This window comes from Halyomorpha halys, unplaced genomic scaffold (assembly GCF_000696795.3).
Source record: "Halyomorpha halys isolate HHAL.00 unplaced genomic scaffold, Hhal_1.1 Scaffold587.1, whole genome shotgun sequence".
Taxonomy (NCBI): domain Eukaryota; kingdom Metazoa; phylum Arthropoda; class Insecta; order Hemiptera; family Pentatomidae; genus Halyomorpha; species Halyomorpha halys.
The window spans coordinates 617,790-636,088 of record NW_027109405.1 but is presented as its reverse complement, the minus strand read 5'-3'; the positions used below and the strand labels follow the sequence as shown (position 1 = coordinate 636,088).

The window sequence follows — 18,299 nt, the reverse complement described above, 5'->3', positions numbered from 1 at the left end:
CTTTATCGAAGGAAAAGCGAGTAGAAGTATAACATGTAAACGAGTAGAAGTCGTTAGCTCAAGAAATACTCACCTGAAAATAACCATGCGCAGAGGTGAAAATTAAATCTTAATTAACGCTAAATTGAAGTATAAGATAATCAACCCTACGAGACAACGATTACCATTTTATAGACTGTAATTTATAATGAATTATACTCTGCGATATTTGTTTATCTTTTTAGGGAAAATATTATTTTTGTTCTCTCTACTACTCAAATTTTCTTTGTGGACAGCGAACGGACATTTTATAAAATGTAGGTATTTCTCAACCATAATATGTTTGGTATGCATCACGTATTTCGTACATGTAGTTTTAAATAATGTATTATCAATGGGTATTGAATAAAGTTAATCATAAATGATTTTAATTTTCTACACTTTTTATGATAATCCTACGAATGGTTAATTGATTTCATCTAATTATTCAGGTTTCTGTAGTATTAAATAGATCTTTCAATATTTCATGTGTTTCTTTATTTAAATAGTTTTATTAGACATTGTTTCTATTTTCAGGTCACAGTTTTCTAAATCAATATTATATTTAAATTTGCGATTACTTAGCATTATTGCTTATTTATTTTTTAAAGTAACATAAAATAAATTATATAATTTTTTATTTGAACAATTATTAATCTGAAATATAGTTTAATGAAGCTATTTAAATACAAAATATTTCACAATTTTAAGGGTTTATATATTCTTTTTCAAATGAAATAACCGAAGTAAGTATCTGTATCAACTCTAATTAAATAAACTAGTAGGTTGTTTCATAAAATATGTCTTTGAAACCTAATTCGTCAATAACGCATTAATAATTAAAAATATATTAAATCAATAATCATAAATATATAGAATAAATGATAACCATTATAATAATTATCTTAGCTGTATTTCGATAAAACAATTATTGTATTATTACAAAGAAAAACAGGTATTTATAATTAAAATCTTGAATATAGCCTAATTTTATAACTGATAATCATTGTAATGTATATTAATTATTTATAAATAAATGTGGTTAATAGTTAATAAACTAACAGACCAAATGGAATACCCAAGAAAAACAATTAATAAAGCAAATAAGGATCCCAAAAATATGTGTGTGTTTTCAATAATTTCAACATTAAAATTCCTAATCTATAGACAATCTACGGTAAAATTTTATTTGTTTATTTTATTCAGACTTTAAAATGTATAAAATCTTATTTATTATTAAGATTTAATAAATTTATAACCGCTAATTTCATTAATATATTTGAATATTCGATTTTATGGTTCTACAGTAGAAATATTTATTAGAATTGTCATAATTGCAAAATATTTAGATCATATGCAAGCCATATGTAAATACGATCAGCATGACCGATGACAGACCATTTGTTTAATAGACTAACAGTTGGGCGCCAAATACAGGCGGGGACTGTATGGGATTAACAACCCTTTGTGTATGATAGGTATTGAGTAATCAACCCCCGATGGTGGTGTATGGTCCATTTGTGATGAGCTCCATCGCAGATCGCTGAGTAGTTTTTTATATTGACTAGTAGCTCATGGCCGCTTTTGTCACTACTGGTGTGACTGCTTAACTGGCGGAGGGTCGTGTGTTATCGGAGGGTGGGGCCATGGGAACACACACCCTAAGCTCCCATCATTTCCATGCATAACTCCTTTTTACTAGTCTTATTTTCATAATCTCGTAGCAACTGGTTAATAAATTATAATAATATGTCTTCTAACGATGCCCCATACAATAATGGTAAGTTAATTAACAAGATATAAGAATATAAAATTTACAAGAATTTTGTTGAAAATGTTTATGTGTTTAAAGAGATAAGTAATGGAGATTTAAAATGAAATAATAGATAAAGTAACAAAAATAATCAAATCAGTTGAAATCTATCAAAACGAATAATTTATTAAAGTACGTGTAATTTGTGTTATAGCTTCATTAAATATTTAGTGAATTGACTATGTATATCAGTGTTTTCCGAACTTTTAACATTTCTGTACTCCTTCGTAACACTAAATACTCATTAAAGAAATAAATAAGTAAATAAAATCGTTTGCTGTTTAAAATAATCAAAATAGTTTTTGACGGATGTTACATACGGATGAAACCCATAATTTTCAGAAGAGTATATTTTGTGTCTTAACTAGTCCGTAAAATTGTTTTTGAATGAAACACATCTAGCACAACCGGGAACATTGCCGATTATGTGTCACTAATTAAAACTAATCAGTATGAATGAAATTTCTCGACTTTTTAATTGTTCCAAATATATGTGTTAAATTTTTATAGGGGTTATTTTATTATTTACTCAGTGGATTAACAAACAATTTTGCTTAACCGGCGATTATGGTACGGATAACTGGTGTAAATGTAATTCTAATAAAAAATAAGCAGTTACAAACCCCAATTTCCCTTACATCAGATATAAGAACTTGATTAAAGAAGTAAAAACTCCAACATTAAAAAGTTCCAATCGATTCATTAAATAAACGATTCCGTGACATTGATATAATAACTGTCGACATACTGGGCACACCACGACGATTAGAAGGAGTATAATTTGAAATCAAGTTTTAAATTTCTCTGGAACAAAAAATTATTTGATCTATTGGTATTATTGGTTGTTCTCTATCTTTATTCCATTGGTTTGTAAAAATAATTTTAATGACTAAATGAAAAACTATCGGTAGTAATTGTGAATCGGTAATAATACATTCATTCTGACACTTACATCGGAAATTGTCTATACCAGAGTTAAAAATCATCAAAAGATAAATAAACAGGTGAAAAAAAAACTAAAGATTTATTTAAATATGAATTAACATCAATGAACAGGACAATATATGGATTGAAAAAATATCGTGGAGGATATTCGGTCCCACATGCTGACAATATTGGAAGGACAATGAGTAGACAGACATGTGAAGAGGACATCAGCCGGCGGCAACAATCTCTCCGAGACCAAAGCCAGTTACCCGACATCGATTTTCAAATTACCTACCCCACCCCCAAGACAATTACAGGGGCACACACAGTCATTGTTCTCGGGGCTGTTCGCATGCTGTTGCTCGTCAATCAATACTCTTTGCCTTACTTCTTCACTGCCCTAGTGTCTCTCTAGGGTTGGACACCCTATCTGAGAATAAACTATTCAATAACAACTTTCTATGATATAATATATAATGACATGTAAGAGGAAAGCTAGCAGACGAAGGAAGACAGTCTAAGGATATTCTGTAGAAGGATAATAGAATCAGATAATTGTCAGTCCACAATATACACAAAAATCCACAATATGTATTCTATATAATATGTATTCCTGGGAAAATTCGAAAACCCTCAAAACTCTAACCATACTTAATTAATTAATTAAATGACGTTTCGAACACATTTATTTGATCATTTTTAAATCTAATTCCTAGCTTTAAAAAACTAGATACTTCGCCGACAAACTGAGTTTCATCCAACTACTCATTCTTGGCAGTATTTAATCTTGCATATTCCATTTCCCTAACTACACTTGGAGTTTTGAGAGTTTTTAAATTTTAAAAAAATATATAATAAAGAAGAAGTTTTAATAGAGTGTAGAATTAGAAATTAGAATTTTTTTGAAAAATAATTATACTTATATTTTTCGAGTAATTTTATGGCGGTAATCATGTATTTTCAGTAATTCATTTATAAATTTATAATCAAGTATTTCCAGGGAATTTATAATTGAAAGTATTCTCCATCGATACGTTCAGTTAAATTTATAATTTTCATAAATAAAATCGATTTTATATTGTAAGGTTAGTATTAGAAGCTTAACTTAATTTTTTTATTAAAATAAAGTTTAATAATTTTATAATTTAAACCCTTAGAATAACTAAAGTGTCACCATATCATATATTAATTGGTAAATAGGACATCATCCTAATGTTCGCAAATATATATGTTATACGATTGGAGCGGTCCAGAGGTATCTAACATTTTAATTTAATAAATCATATTAACAAGCAATAAATCAATTTTTTTTTATAAATCAATGGACGACGACGGTCTTAAAACCGTGGTTTAAACAAACATTAATTCATAAGTTTTATCTTATTTCCAAAAAGACACCACGGACAGGAACACAAATACAAGTAAACGTGAGACCATAACTTTCCATCAAATTAGGGTAACTAAAATTATAAGAGATAATTGTAAATTGTCATTAGCAGTTTTAACCACCATTTGAAATTTTGTCTACCCCATATCTATCATGAAATAAACAAAAAAGAAGAAAATTGTTTCGTAGTTTAAAAAAGATCGATAGTTAATTGTATCTAGGATGTAGCAAAATACAAAGCAATATATAAAAACACTGTGTACCTGTCTGAGGGGTTAGCGGGTTACTGTCGCCAACTTGAAAGTTTTTTGAGATTAAATTCTAAACCTAGATGTATTAGAAGTAATATATTTAAAGTACAATATTTAATTGATTACAATAGCTTTTAAAAAATACATAGAATATATAATTACATCAAAACAGAACATATACATTATTATGAGGTTTCTGAGTAGCACTCTGGTGAAGGACCGTAAAAATACTGGTTCCAGTACTTTTAGTGTTTTGATGTGCCTGGAACGAGAGATACTAAGGGATCGGGCTCTTGATATTAGATTATATTATAAGGAGAATTTCCACTTGAATAAAGAAGTAGCGATTCGGTTTAAAGAAGCTATGACAGAAATTTATGTTTGGAGTTAGATTGTTTTAGCAATACTTAATGTATATTGAATGTTGAAAGTATATTTATTCATTGTTTTAATTACTAAGTATCAAACCAATCTTAAACTAACTTTAAATCGAAAGAACACTTTAAATTTAAAAATGAAATAAGAATAGTTTTTTTTAAACTTCAAACAATATGACATTGTTACTGTTTTAAAGATTTGAGAAATTAAAAACTGAAAGAAATCAAGATAATTTCGTTTTGATTTCCTCTGTTTTTATTCACAGAATCCTATTATATTGTAAATTCCAAATATTTTTTTAGTTTGTAAATATCTAATTATAGAAATGAAATAAAAAATTAATAACTATTAGTTCATTTTTGTATTTTACTTATAATAAATAATTTGATTTGGCAAAAGCCAACGATATTGATTTTCAATCTTATGGTATTATTAAAAAAAAAACTTTAGTGCCGTACAACTTTCTAATTTGGATCATTTGATTCTCTGGCTAGATGACGCCAGGCTTATTATTACTTAACTTATTATTAAATAAATTAAGGTTAAATTATTAATTAACTTTTGAAATTAATTAATATTCTTAACCTACAGTACTATTATATATAAAAAGAAATATAATTCGCATAATGCAAATTATAATGGAGCCAAAAACTATTGGAGATAACAGTCCGACAGCTAAAAAATGGAAGTAAAATTTTTAAAGACCGATTAATTACTTGCATATTTTGTTTTTATGGTTTTGAACCATTGAAAATAATTTTCTAAACCTAAATTTTGACCCCTAAATATAAGAAATTTCGAAAATATTTAAAGACTTGCTTGTATATTTTATTACGTTTTCTTTGATCTTATGCTTTCAAAATGAACCGTTGATGTTATTATTTGCTTTTTTTTCTCATTCTCATATTCTCAAAACACAAAAGCCCATGAGGCATGAATGCGAATTTTTTTTTTTTCTGGAAACGGTAAGAGAAAAGTAGTAGGCGGAAACAGGTGGTATCCTTGCTTTTCTGAAAGAACTCGCTACAGGAGTTTCCTTTGAGGTGGCAGAATCAGGGGAACGTTTATGCAAATAGGCCCCCCCCCCCGACCCACCGTTTCTCTACTCCATTGTCACCGTTCCTTCAATATCCAATCCCGGAGGCAAACCTATTCACTGGATTCTGTAAATCTAAAGTGGTTACAGAGATCGTATAACCATATTCCTCCGTGTCGGATTGTGCTTATGTGAGGTGAGATTCATAGAACTGCTTCCGGGTAAATATGTTACCTAACAATTTCATACAATGCATGATAAAACCTTTTGTGAATTTCCGAGGCATTGTGTAGAATACTCTGTCCCTTGAAGTGGCTGTACGACGGACTGGTTTAGTTATTAACCAAGGCTAAACCAAGTACTGTAATAGATCGCAAGTTTGGTTTAATGATTTAGGAACGCCCTCTTAAAATAGAAATGTCTTACAGAATTTTATAAATGTCAAATTAAACAAGCAATTGTAATTTTAGTGTTTCTTTAAATAATACATATGTAAAGATTATCAATAATTAAAAAATACATGACAAAATAATTGAAAAAAGGTTGACTAACTTCAATTTCAATAGTTTTCAGAAAAGTATTTTTAATAATATTTCTGGTTACATAATTTTAACTTATTTTTTTTGTTAAAGTATGGCAAGTATATAAACAAGAAACATTTTACTAAAATTTAGATTCTGCTGTTAATCATTTATTCAATATTAAACTGTTATGTTATGAAGCAATATTAAAAATTCAAAGAATGATTCTGTGAAATTAAAATACTAACATGGATCAGACTGGCGAAATTGAAAAACGAAATGCGCCAACCAGTTTTACAGTGCTACTCATGTTAAAACAAATCTTTTATTAATACTATTTTATTTTTTGTCATATTTTTTTTTCTATTACTTTCTGGGACTTTACTTGGTAAATATTATTTTTTATAATGTCTACATTCTATAATACGCCAATATTACTGCTCTTATTTCCGAAAATATTGTATGAATATAAACTTGGAACTATACTACTTATTGCTCTAATTTCTGAAAATATTTATTGCTGTAAAATGCGGCAGCTTGTACTATCATTTTTCTATAAAAAATTATATCTATTTCCAGAAATGTGCTTCCTAGCCGGAAAACATATTTGTGCTCTCATATGCTAATGTTAATTATCAAATACTTTCATAGTTTATTATTATCCATTTTTATTACTAATAAAAATGTGAGATAGTTGATTATTGCAAAAGAACAAAATTAAATGAACTTTACTTTTATGCAGTCAAGCCCTATCAGACTATTACATTGAGGATAAGACCTAGTTGATATTAATGATGATTTAATTATACATTAACATACCGATTTAAGTCAAAATCGTTCGAGCTGTTTTCGAGCAAATCAAAATACTATTAAATTTCATTTTTGAACAGGCAATATATAAATAATTTGTGGCTGAGCTAGATTTCGTTTGTATTACAATTAAAAAACAAATGACGAGTACTTAGAAAAAAAAATGAAATAAAGGCGTTACAAAATGGTTCACACATTAGGGTGTACTTATCACAAAAGGAACACATTAAGAGTGGTTAGTAGAGCAGTTGTGATGGAACAATCACAGATAACTGCTAGCACCAAGGCCGTGATTTTATCATGGTTATCACTGACTTGCAGATGAACTGTTCCTGGAACGGCTCATGATCCAGCATAACATTAAACCTTAAAGATGAATGGCGTTTCCTCTTTGTTCTGCGCTAACATCATGCCAACATGAGCTGGGATGAGATAATTATGAAGATAAAAACACGAACCAACTGAATTAATAACAGAAAATAAACCTTATATTCATTATTGTAAAATTTCATATTAATAATGTATTCAGGAGTGATGTGTTAATAATATATGTATGAATGTTGATCCGTGTTATGTACTTTTTTTTTAAATTATCTACATATTAATTTTGATGATTCATTTTTCGTTCTCTTTTATTTTTTGAAAAACTATGTTCCATTTTTTTTTTGGACCGAGTGTTATTTAAAAAAAAAGACAAAATATTATCATCCTATAGCTTTAAAAGTTAGATAAAAATAATAAAGTTTATGGGAATTGTTTACTCATTACTTTTTTATTTTAAGTTTAAATAAATATTTATAAATTTATTTGACTTTTCAAGCAGATACTTATAGTAAGTCGATTGGTTAATGTACGACATCACAAACTCACAAGAGGAGATCGTAACACATACAAAAACAAGACAATCCTTCCCGGCCGGACCCGCTCCACTAAGACCCCCAGGGAACAACAGTCCTATATCATTTTTGAAATGTATTCATAAAACGGAAAGTGAGTTATATTGAGCAATATTTAAAAAGCTCCTGAAACTGAAAAAAGGCGTGATATATTAATAAAAATTTCATATATTTTGAGATAATGAGAAATGTAGACTAATCTTTATTTTATGAATATCATTTCTATACATATTTATGTAGATTATTCACATACTTTATACAGATCATTTAAACCATTAACGGAGAAGATTTGATAAATTATATTTTAAATGAATAGTACGTACTTGATATAATCTGTGCTACATTGCAGGTGTTAAAAACTTATGAATATTAATTAATGAATAGATTATATCATAAACAGGATGGAATCTTAAAATATGATTATTATTATTATTAGGAATAAGTACCCGCAAGCATGCGTTACAATTGAACCAACATTTATTTCAACAAATTATTAAACAAAAAAAAAAGATGGGACCTACTTCTATCTATACCTCATACAGATGTAGAACACTTTGCCTTGTGTTAATGTCACGAAATATGTATTTTTTAAAATATTCTACTTTATAAAACACAATTTCATAAAAATGTTCATTGCTTCTTCATTGCATATATGGATTCAAACATGCTTTCAGAGACACTGTTAGCGTTTTTGAAAACAGTTTACTGTAGGCAGTTAATAATTTATTAATGTAATCAGATACAAATTATTGATCACGAAGTTGGGGTGAGTCATGGACACCGCATGATAGCTACACCTAGCACACGAATCAGCTAAAACCTTCCACATCACATGAGGTTATCAGTTTCACAACAATACGAAAAGTGCGATTTATTGCTAAGATATATCAGATTGCATTTCGGAGAAATAATTTCCCTGCCTCGTTATAATAGTAGAAGATTACTAAGATACTAGATAGTCGTAGATATTTATAAATTAAATTTAAACCAATAAAGAACCATAAAAATATTAATCGATTAAATAATTTGCCTTGGGTTGTATTGTACACTTTAATTAGTGTCTTTTAATATTAACATAACTTTTAGTTTATTTAATATAAAATAAAATTAACAATTGTTAACTCATATATAGAATGGGTGCAATTCTCAAAAATGATTAGCATGCATATTTTTTTTATAAATTTATTATTTAACTGTATTTATTAATTACAAATTTTTATAATTATTAATTAAGCCGCTAATTTTATTAGTGATTAGAATGGATATTAAAGTTTCGTTTATGTAATGTGTAAAGATTTTATACTATTCCTTTTTTTTTCTCAAGTGGTTCCTTAACTATAATCATCAATTTTTTTTCTATTTGTTATTAAATTTTACCATTTACTTATATTTTAACAACTAATAATTGCTTATTAAATTTACTTCATAATATGAATCATAATAATACACTTTTATAAAAAACTTACAAAAAGAATATTTTACCATTTTAATTTTGATTACCATTTACGTTGTAGATAGGAAAAATGTTTAAATTTTTTTTTAACTGAAAAATAAAAACATGTTAGCATTGTTTTGTTTTTTTTAAATTGGTAAATTTGAATTATTATTATTGCAGGTTGCAAGAATTAGGGAAGCAAAAAAGGGTTGATTTTGTACTTTAAATAGTATGGTACTATAAACAATGGTTGTTTGAAATTTTAGTACCAATGTTTGTAGATTACTGGATTTAATCATTGTCAAAATAATACAATACAAATTTGTATTATACTTTAAAAGAGTATCAAATTTTATAATAATAGCTACAAAGTCACACAAAACATGTAGGTAATTCAGTTCAAGTTCTAGAAAAATTAGTTTAAAGTACATATATATATATATGTATGCTTAAGTACTAAGCTTGATTCAAGTTATAAATATTTTATTTATATAATACTTTAAAATACTTATAAATATTCATGTTCATTATTTTTAAAAGGCTAACAAATATTTAAATAAACAATGAAACATAGTTATTATATGTATTAATTTGTTGTTATATATCTTCATTAGTTTCTTTCAAGTTATCGTTTCGCAAGGATAGTCAGTTGATATATAGCTTCAATTAAACATTTTTAACATCACTCCTAATTCCAAATTACATACCTCAAATTAAATTTAATTAAAGCTATACATCAACAGATTATCTTTATGGCCAGGTTGGCAGAACCTTGGTAAGGTAAAATAAATTTTAAAAAACGTAAGATCTACCTTTTTTTTTTACATTTATGAAACTTTCTTAAATAAAAAAATTATATTCCTTAATTATTTGAATATAATTATTTACATTTTTATTATTACAAATTAATTACATTACATCAATTATATTATAGTAATTATTATTGATGGATTTAATTGGAATAATAGACGGATTTATCTAGATGTTAGTGCATTATTTCTAAGAAAACCATTAAGTTACTGACAATAAGCTATTATATTATATTTTAAAAATAATAAGTTTATTGAAGAAAAATTATGAATATGAAATGATAAATATAATAGACTTATAAATAAAATCTGACCAAAATAACTGTGGAATTCGGCTGATAAGGTTATGGAACTGGGTCAAACATGTTACAGATTAAATTACTCTTGCCCCTATTTGCCTGTCAATATATACTGTAAAAGAAATATACAGATGGATAAAATCGATATCAATAATAAAATCTGGATTGGGATTTGAAGGGAGAGACAGCAATCAAATCTGAGCTAAGGAGCGCTTGGAGGCCAAATAGGTAAATAGCCCCTGACAGATATGGGATTGACCGAGGGCCAATATATGTACCTGCCTTTGTGCCCTGGTGGTCGATACCACTCTCCAATCATCTTATTCACTGACCACGCCTTTATTGCTGCTCGCCACAAAGCTGAGCGGCTATTGGTCAGGGGGACTCCGCTCTATTTATTGCCCTCAGTCACTATTCCAAATATAATCCCACTCTCATGTTAAAGTGACCCGAACCTAATAATATGATGATCAGAGTAAACTGAAGGGAGGCTATTGTGAGTAATATGTTATTGTACTGGATTCATTCCAATGATAACAAATATTATAATAATGATAATAAAACTAAAACAAATATTATTGAATGTATTTGTTTATTTTTGATAGTTATTTATTTAGATTATATTATTATATTATATTTAGATTTATGTGGAATAATAGATGTCTCAGAGGATTAACGTAGACGTTAGTGCATTATTGCTAGGAAAACCATTATTTTACTGACAATAATAAATGAAAGAAAATCGGTTAATTGAAGAAAAACGATGAATATGAAACGATTTATAAATCAAATCTAACCAAAATAATTGTGGAATTTTGTACTCGAGTACTCATGGCTTCAATGATGGTCACGATTGTAAGTAAACGATATGAATTAAATAATACACAGAAAAAAAAGGTTGATCATTTAAATGAACCCAAACAATGCGACAAAAAATTAGAATGAATTAATTTTTAGATTTGGATACTTTTGAAGACTTTATATAAAACATAGTGCAGCAATAATGACAATTTTCTTAATTAGGGCACCTCTAACACGAGGGAGATAGGAACATGTGTATCAATATGGTATTAATTAATTTAATATTTATATTATTATTGAATATTAAATTAATTTCAAAAAACTATAATTTTCAACAAATAGGACAAAATAATAGTAAAAAAGGTGCGTGTCCTGTTTCCTCGTTAATTTGTGTATTATTGTAATTTATTTCTTTGTGAATGAATTTAAAATTTAAAAATATGTTAGTGATTTTCTAAGGTAAACGATTTTTAAATACATCTATGTACCTCGTTTATTTTATATTATGTAAGACCAACTTGAAGGTCTTTAACATATTTTTGGATTTAAAATTCCCTAACCAAGAAATAAATTACAATAATACATATATTTTCTAATTACGTTAACATTCAATAACAGAATAAATATTCAATAATAGTAGAATATTGGTATGAAGATATATCATTTGAAAAAATATTATTATTGCTTTAATTCTTGATGAAAACAAAAGAACAAGAACTGGGAAAGTACAGCTTTTTAATTCAAATAAAAAGAAAGTAGCTAAGCAGAAAATCAAAAAAGAAACTAAGCCTTTTTGAATTTGATAAAAAATAGAAAATAATAAAAAAATCGAAATCTTACATGTTCACGGTAGTTATTGATAAATAAATTTGATTGAGAAATTATTATGAAACCGAAAATTTGATAATAGATCTCAAGAGCTATAAAATCAAACCATAATTTACTGTAGAACAGGAAAAAATTGGTATTTTGTATTTTTTAACTATATCATCTTTTTTGCTGAACAAGAAGCGACCACTTGAAAACTATTGCAAGTAATTAAGTATCCATTGAACTATCATAAATTAAAAAAAAATTATTTATAAGAAATATAGTTTGATTTAAATAAGTCAGGACACCGAAAGATACATAGATACAGTTTTCAATGAAACCCAATCAATACATTAAAATCAGGATTTTTTGTATATTAGAAGTAAATTTTATATTAAACATCAGAGTTTCACACAGTGTTTAAATAGAGATATAGTGGATTTATTTATATTTTAGAAAATTTGAATAAGTGAAAGAATGTTTGATTCCTTGACATAAAATCTTCTCTAATGCTTGTTTGTTTTTTGTATTTATGATATGTCTTGTTTTCAAGCGAAAAATGTTAAATTCATATAGGATTTTTAAATATGTAAATTGCTATAAATTATTTAAATTTGAGTCATAACAGATTATAAGTAGGATTGTGGGATTTTATGTCAACGAATCAATATTCTTTCACTTATTCAAATTTTATAAAATATAAATAAATAAAATAAAGCCACTATATCGCTATTTAAATAAATTGTGAAACTCTGATGTTTTAAATAAAATTTACTCCTAATATGTAAAAAATCAGTATATTAAAAAACAAACATGCTGATCAAGAATTGATTCTTATTTAGAAATTCGTGATTTTTATATTTTATAAATTTGATTAATAAAACATATTGATCCTATTTGAAAATCCTATGTGCATCTAATATTTTTCGCTTGAGAATTATCTTGAAAAAACATATTAGTAACATAAAAACCAAACAAAGATTAGAGAAGATAAACGAGAGGAAAAAGAGACATTTGACATTTGACGAGTACTCAGGCTAATGGGAACATTAGGCCAGAGGATGCCCTACAATGAGGACGCTATTTAAAGCAAAACAAACCCTTACTTACTTAAAGCAACCCCCTCACAATTTAGTACCAGATGTCCTTTTAAACGACAGACCCGTCGTTTATCTTTCTGGTTCTCTGTTTATCTTCCCCAACGGAACAATATTTATATTTATTAAAAAAAATATTAAATATAAAATACATTGAATAAATAAAAATATGAAGGCTAATTAGTCTCAAATAAAAATGCAATGCATTCAATAGAAGCAGTTAATGAACATTTTTATTCTATTTTAATTTATTCCAAATAATGGAAAAAAGTTTATATCAATGTGATAGATTATTTGAAGACTTTGATTCTTTTTTTTTTTATGTATGTATATGATATGATAAAATATGAAATTTCAACTCTATTATTGGAACAACCATTAAATTGTATTTCCCATCTTGCAATAGGGAACCAATCTTCAAACCGTTCAAAATTAGAAAATAAATAAATTCAAACGAATTAAAAATAAGAGAATATAAATCGTATATTTTAAAATATATTTAAAAACGAATAGTTTGAAAACGTTGGAAATTGCAGAATATAAATATATAATTTATAATAATATTGCAACTAATTATGTAGTTTTATCATTATTGCATTAAAAATAAAAATTTTATTTGGATCAATATAAAGTATATTGATGAAATATATATATATTCCTTATTATATATTGGTAATAAAGGAAAGAAAAAATTGTATAAATTGAATTTATCCAATGCTTCAATATCTATATACATTTATATGATTGGATTTACTAAATATGTGGTAATCGATTTTTGAAACCTGTAGTAATGTAAATTTTTATTCTATTAATCATTTCTTTTCCCTAAGTGACCAAACAAAAGATGTTTATATTCTAGTTGTAGCATCATTAATTGTTTTGAAGGTAAGATGTTAATAAAACACTTATTGTCCGTACATATAAACAATATTGATGATAATAATCGATAGATGTATAGTCGATTGATATTAAAATATAAAATAATAAATAATGATAACTATTTACTCCTCTTTTTTTTTTTTTTTTTTACTAGCCGTACAAAATAAGTTATTATATTAAAATTTATACTAACTGTACCACTGTTTCTAGCCATATATTAAAATTGTGTGCCTATTTTTATGCGTGATGTCTTTACTAAATTGGTTTGAATCTACTTCTAATAAAGTCAACTTTATAAGAATCATTTTATTTCAATAAGAAACAAATGTTTAGAGAAGTAATTCATATAAATTATTTAATATCTGTTATTACATATTTTAATGTAATATATTTGTATATATTAGAATATCAGGGTGTGTAGTATATGATAACAGAAACTAAGTATGGTAACAGATATTCTGCTATCTGTTATTTAAAGTTAAGTTTAAATTTCTCGGTTTAGTAATTGTCAGTATATTTTAGTTATAAACATCAATCCTAACAAAGTTAGCTTTAAAAAAACCGAATCAGAGACTCAACTCGGAGCAATCCCCAGATGCCGCCCCACCAACAATCCTGTTAGGGATCAGTATCAATGACAATTTCGTTAGTAGACAATGGAGATTTCATTAAGGCTCTGTGAGTCAGCCTTGTTGCTTAACAGAGTTTAGTGCAGGGCGCAAAACGGCAGCTTGCGGTTGTATCACTAAAAGCTTTTTTGTAAGATATTTTAATGCACTAATAGGGGATAATTACTGTTAGGATATTTGTCTAATTTACCCTTATATTATTAATTTTAATAAACCTCTAATAATAAAATATAAAATTATTTATATATAAACAAACATTTATGAAGAAGAAAAATATTAAGGAACCTTTTAAAATTCATTTTTTATCAATTATTATTTCATGATTTTTATAAATGTAAAAATTTGTTGTTGGGACAGAAATTCATCAGAAATCATTCTATTAAAAAAAAAACTTTTTTGTTAAATTCAATAGTACCTAAACAAAAAATATATTAGATAATTTCGTATTTGGTAAATTTATAATATTAATTACAATTAATCCTTGTTTTAAAATTTTATATTACGGATTAAGAAACTAATCCAAAGAATCACTTTAAAAACTTATTAATAATTACATAATGTAAATATATAATATATATACAAAAATGATTCCGTGGTAAACAGTACGTTATATACAGAGAGAAATTACTGGCTCTAATGCAGCCCTGCTAATTATCAATATAACGGCAAACAATAATATAAGATTTATTATGTCTGTTTAATTAACTTTCAAGTGATTGACACGCGCACTGAACTGAAGAAGAAAAAAAGTATCTACAACAAAAATTGTAGTATTAATAATTACAATTATGTAATGAAAATAAATTTTATTTTAAAAACGAATTTTGTATTACCAACTTCCAACACGATAATATTATATTAACCAAAATCTTGTCTTAAAATAAGGTTATGATATTTAATAATTGAGGAAATCTGTTATAAATTAAATTTTTTCATAATCTGTTCTTAGATGGTAGGGTTTATCTTTTTTAAAACAATAATTTGTCCTTTAAATCAGAAAAATTATTATAAATAGCAATATTTAATTCAATATGAATCTTTAGCGATAACATATTAATCAAATAATCTTATCATAAAAAAAGAGAAAATTATGAAGAAATCAAATAAGAAATTATAATTATATAAAATATTTTAATAATGCATTATGAATACTTGTATTCAAAATAACCTATTTTTTCGATGGTTAATGTAATAAAAATTGCACTACTACTTTTCTAAGGTATTTAAATACTTATATAAATTATTCAGTGGAATAAAATTCTATAAACAATTGATATCTCACTATATATAATATAATCTGCCTCTTAATAATCTTATAAATTTTTTTTTTTGAGTGATGATTATTCAAATAGAAAATGATTGATGAAATAAACATATATGAATACAGGGGGTTTACTTATTTTTAAATAATTGTATCATCCAATGAGTGTGATTCACTTAATTGAAATCTGTGAAAGTAAAATTAAGGGTACATCAACGTTTCAATGCTTATGCAATAAATATGTTTCATCACGATATAATTAACACCCTTTTCATTTTTTTCATAAAATAAGTATAATTTTCTTAAACGGTTTGTATATAATATTTCAAAGAATTTTTCTTAATTATACACTATTTCTTGTATTAGATAACTAGTTTATTTGGAAAGTAGTGAACTTTTTATTTTCTCTTAGTTAATAGCAGAGTTTCAATTTTTTAAAAACAGATTGCAATCAACATTGTATCATTAAAAATTAACGTAAGTGTTATTATTTATTAACTTATTCATCAATAAATTGATCGATATTAGATTATTATGGTGAATAATGGAATTCGAATTAGTTAGAATAAGTTTATTTGCTAAAATAAATTATCTGTTACAAATGAATCTATCACAAATTGTTAGGAAAAATAATAATACAAATTTTAACCTAATCCACTTTTATCAATGATGTAGCATTTATTATTTTGTACATTTATACGATTTACTTACTACATACCGGTTTACTTCATCCGCATTAGCCGTTACCCGACAATCATTAGACAATAAAGCTAAATTAACGAAATGAATGCATTTTTGGTTAATTTAATTTGATGGATTACTGTCACACTTTCCAAATATTACACTTAATGATTACACAGTTAAACAACTAAAACTATCTCAATATTAGGACTAAGCTTTGTGAAGATAAATAAGAGAAATTGTTTTTGGATTATTACCAAATATATTATTTAATATTTAGGGATCATTCAGTTTTACTCAGTTTTTCTAAGATTAAATAAAAACATCATCATGTTATTTAATTTTGAATTAAAACAAAAACTTGTTTATAACAATGAACATGTAATATTTATTGCAGAACATTGATTTTATTAAATTAAGTTATTATATAGAAATAATATATTTTATACATTCTTAGACAAAGAACATATTATTTTTCTTTTTAATATAAATTACTTGAATTAAAAGAAAAAATTGGGAGGTGTGGAAAAATATAATATAAAATCAGCATAATCGATTAGCTATTTCACAGGCATGAGATGAATAAGGAATTATTGCAGAGAACTTGATCGATTGACCTGAGTGGAAGTGATTACCCTTCTCCCTTATCAATCACCTGATGAAGACTGGCACCAAAGATAAGACCTATAGTAAATAAAAAGACTTTAACGGTGGTATAGATTGGACTCACCTGTTCTTGGCCGCCGCAGCACGGTCCCGCTGCCTCCTGTTCTTGAACCAGTTGCCGACCTGGGTTGGAGTCAATCCCGTCGCCTGTGCAAGTTCCCTTTTCTTCGTCGGGTTGGGATAGGGGTCCTGGAGGTACCATTCCCTTAGCAATGACCGCGTCCGCTCCTTGAAACAGTGCGTCTTCTGCTCCCCATCCCATATCGTCCGCGGAAGGGGAAACTTCTTCCTGACTCTGTACTTGTCCACCGGACCCAGCGGCCGCCCCCGTAACTTTTCCGCTTCTTGGTAATGTGCCTCAAGCCACATTGCTTGTAGTTTACCGTGAGAGTCTTTTGTAAATTTATGATGTTCAAGGATGTTGTACATTTCCCTGAAGTTTCCGCTATGGAAGGATACTATCGCCCTAGCTCTGAGTACGGCTTCGTTTTTGTTCAGCTCTGTGATGTTGGGATGTGCGACTGGCAAAGACCACAAGAACCTGGCTAACCGTTCTATATCGCCTGACTCCTCCAATGTTTCGCAGACTGCCGCTACCTGGCTGACCGTGAAGTTCAGCGTCGGCAGGGCGAACATCGGTGAGGGCAGGGGGTGCGGAGTAGTGCCTAGACCGAGCGCCATCCCTATACCACATCTCACGACTGACTACTGGTCTCCTCTCCCCCCACTACTATAGGCCACGCCCCCTCCCCCTGGGAGTATCCATGGCGACAGCCAATCAGAGGTCCCCCCTCCCCTCCCTGCCTGCATCGCCCTCATTTCCTTGTTAATCAAGCCCCATACATACGCCCCTGTTTCTTCCTAATTAGCCGTGTTCTCCACCGGGAGCTGCCCG

At 27.6% G+C, this 18,299-nt stretch overlaps 1 protein-coding gene across 1 annotated transcript in view; it reads right to left on the bottom strand.

The window, feature by feature from the left end:
- Positions 1–18,085, bottom strand: part of Optix (optix) — a 75,458-nt gene extending 57,373 nt beyond the window's left edge. Inside the window, exon 1 of the mRNA XM_014426611.2 lies at positions 17,469–18,085. Within this exon, the coding sequence (XP_014282097.1) occupies positions 17,469–18,085 (617 nt within the window). The remainder of the gene's footprint in view (positions 1–17,468) is intronic.
- Between the last annotated feature and the right edge of the window lie 214 nt (positions 18,086–18,299).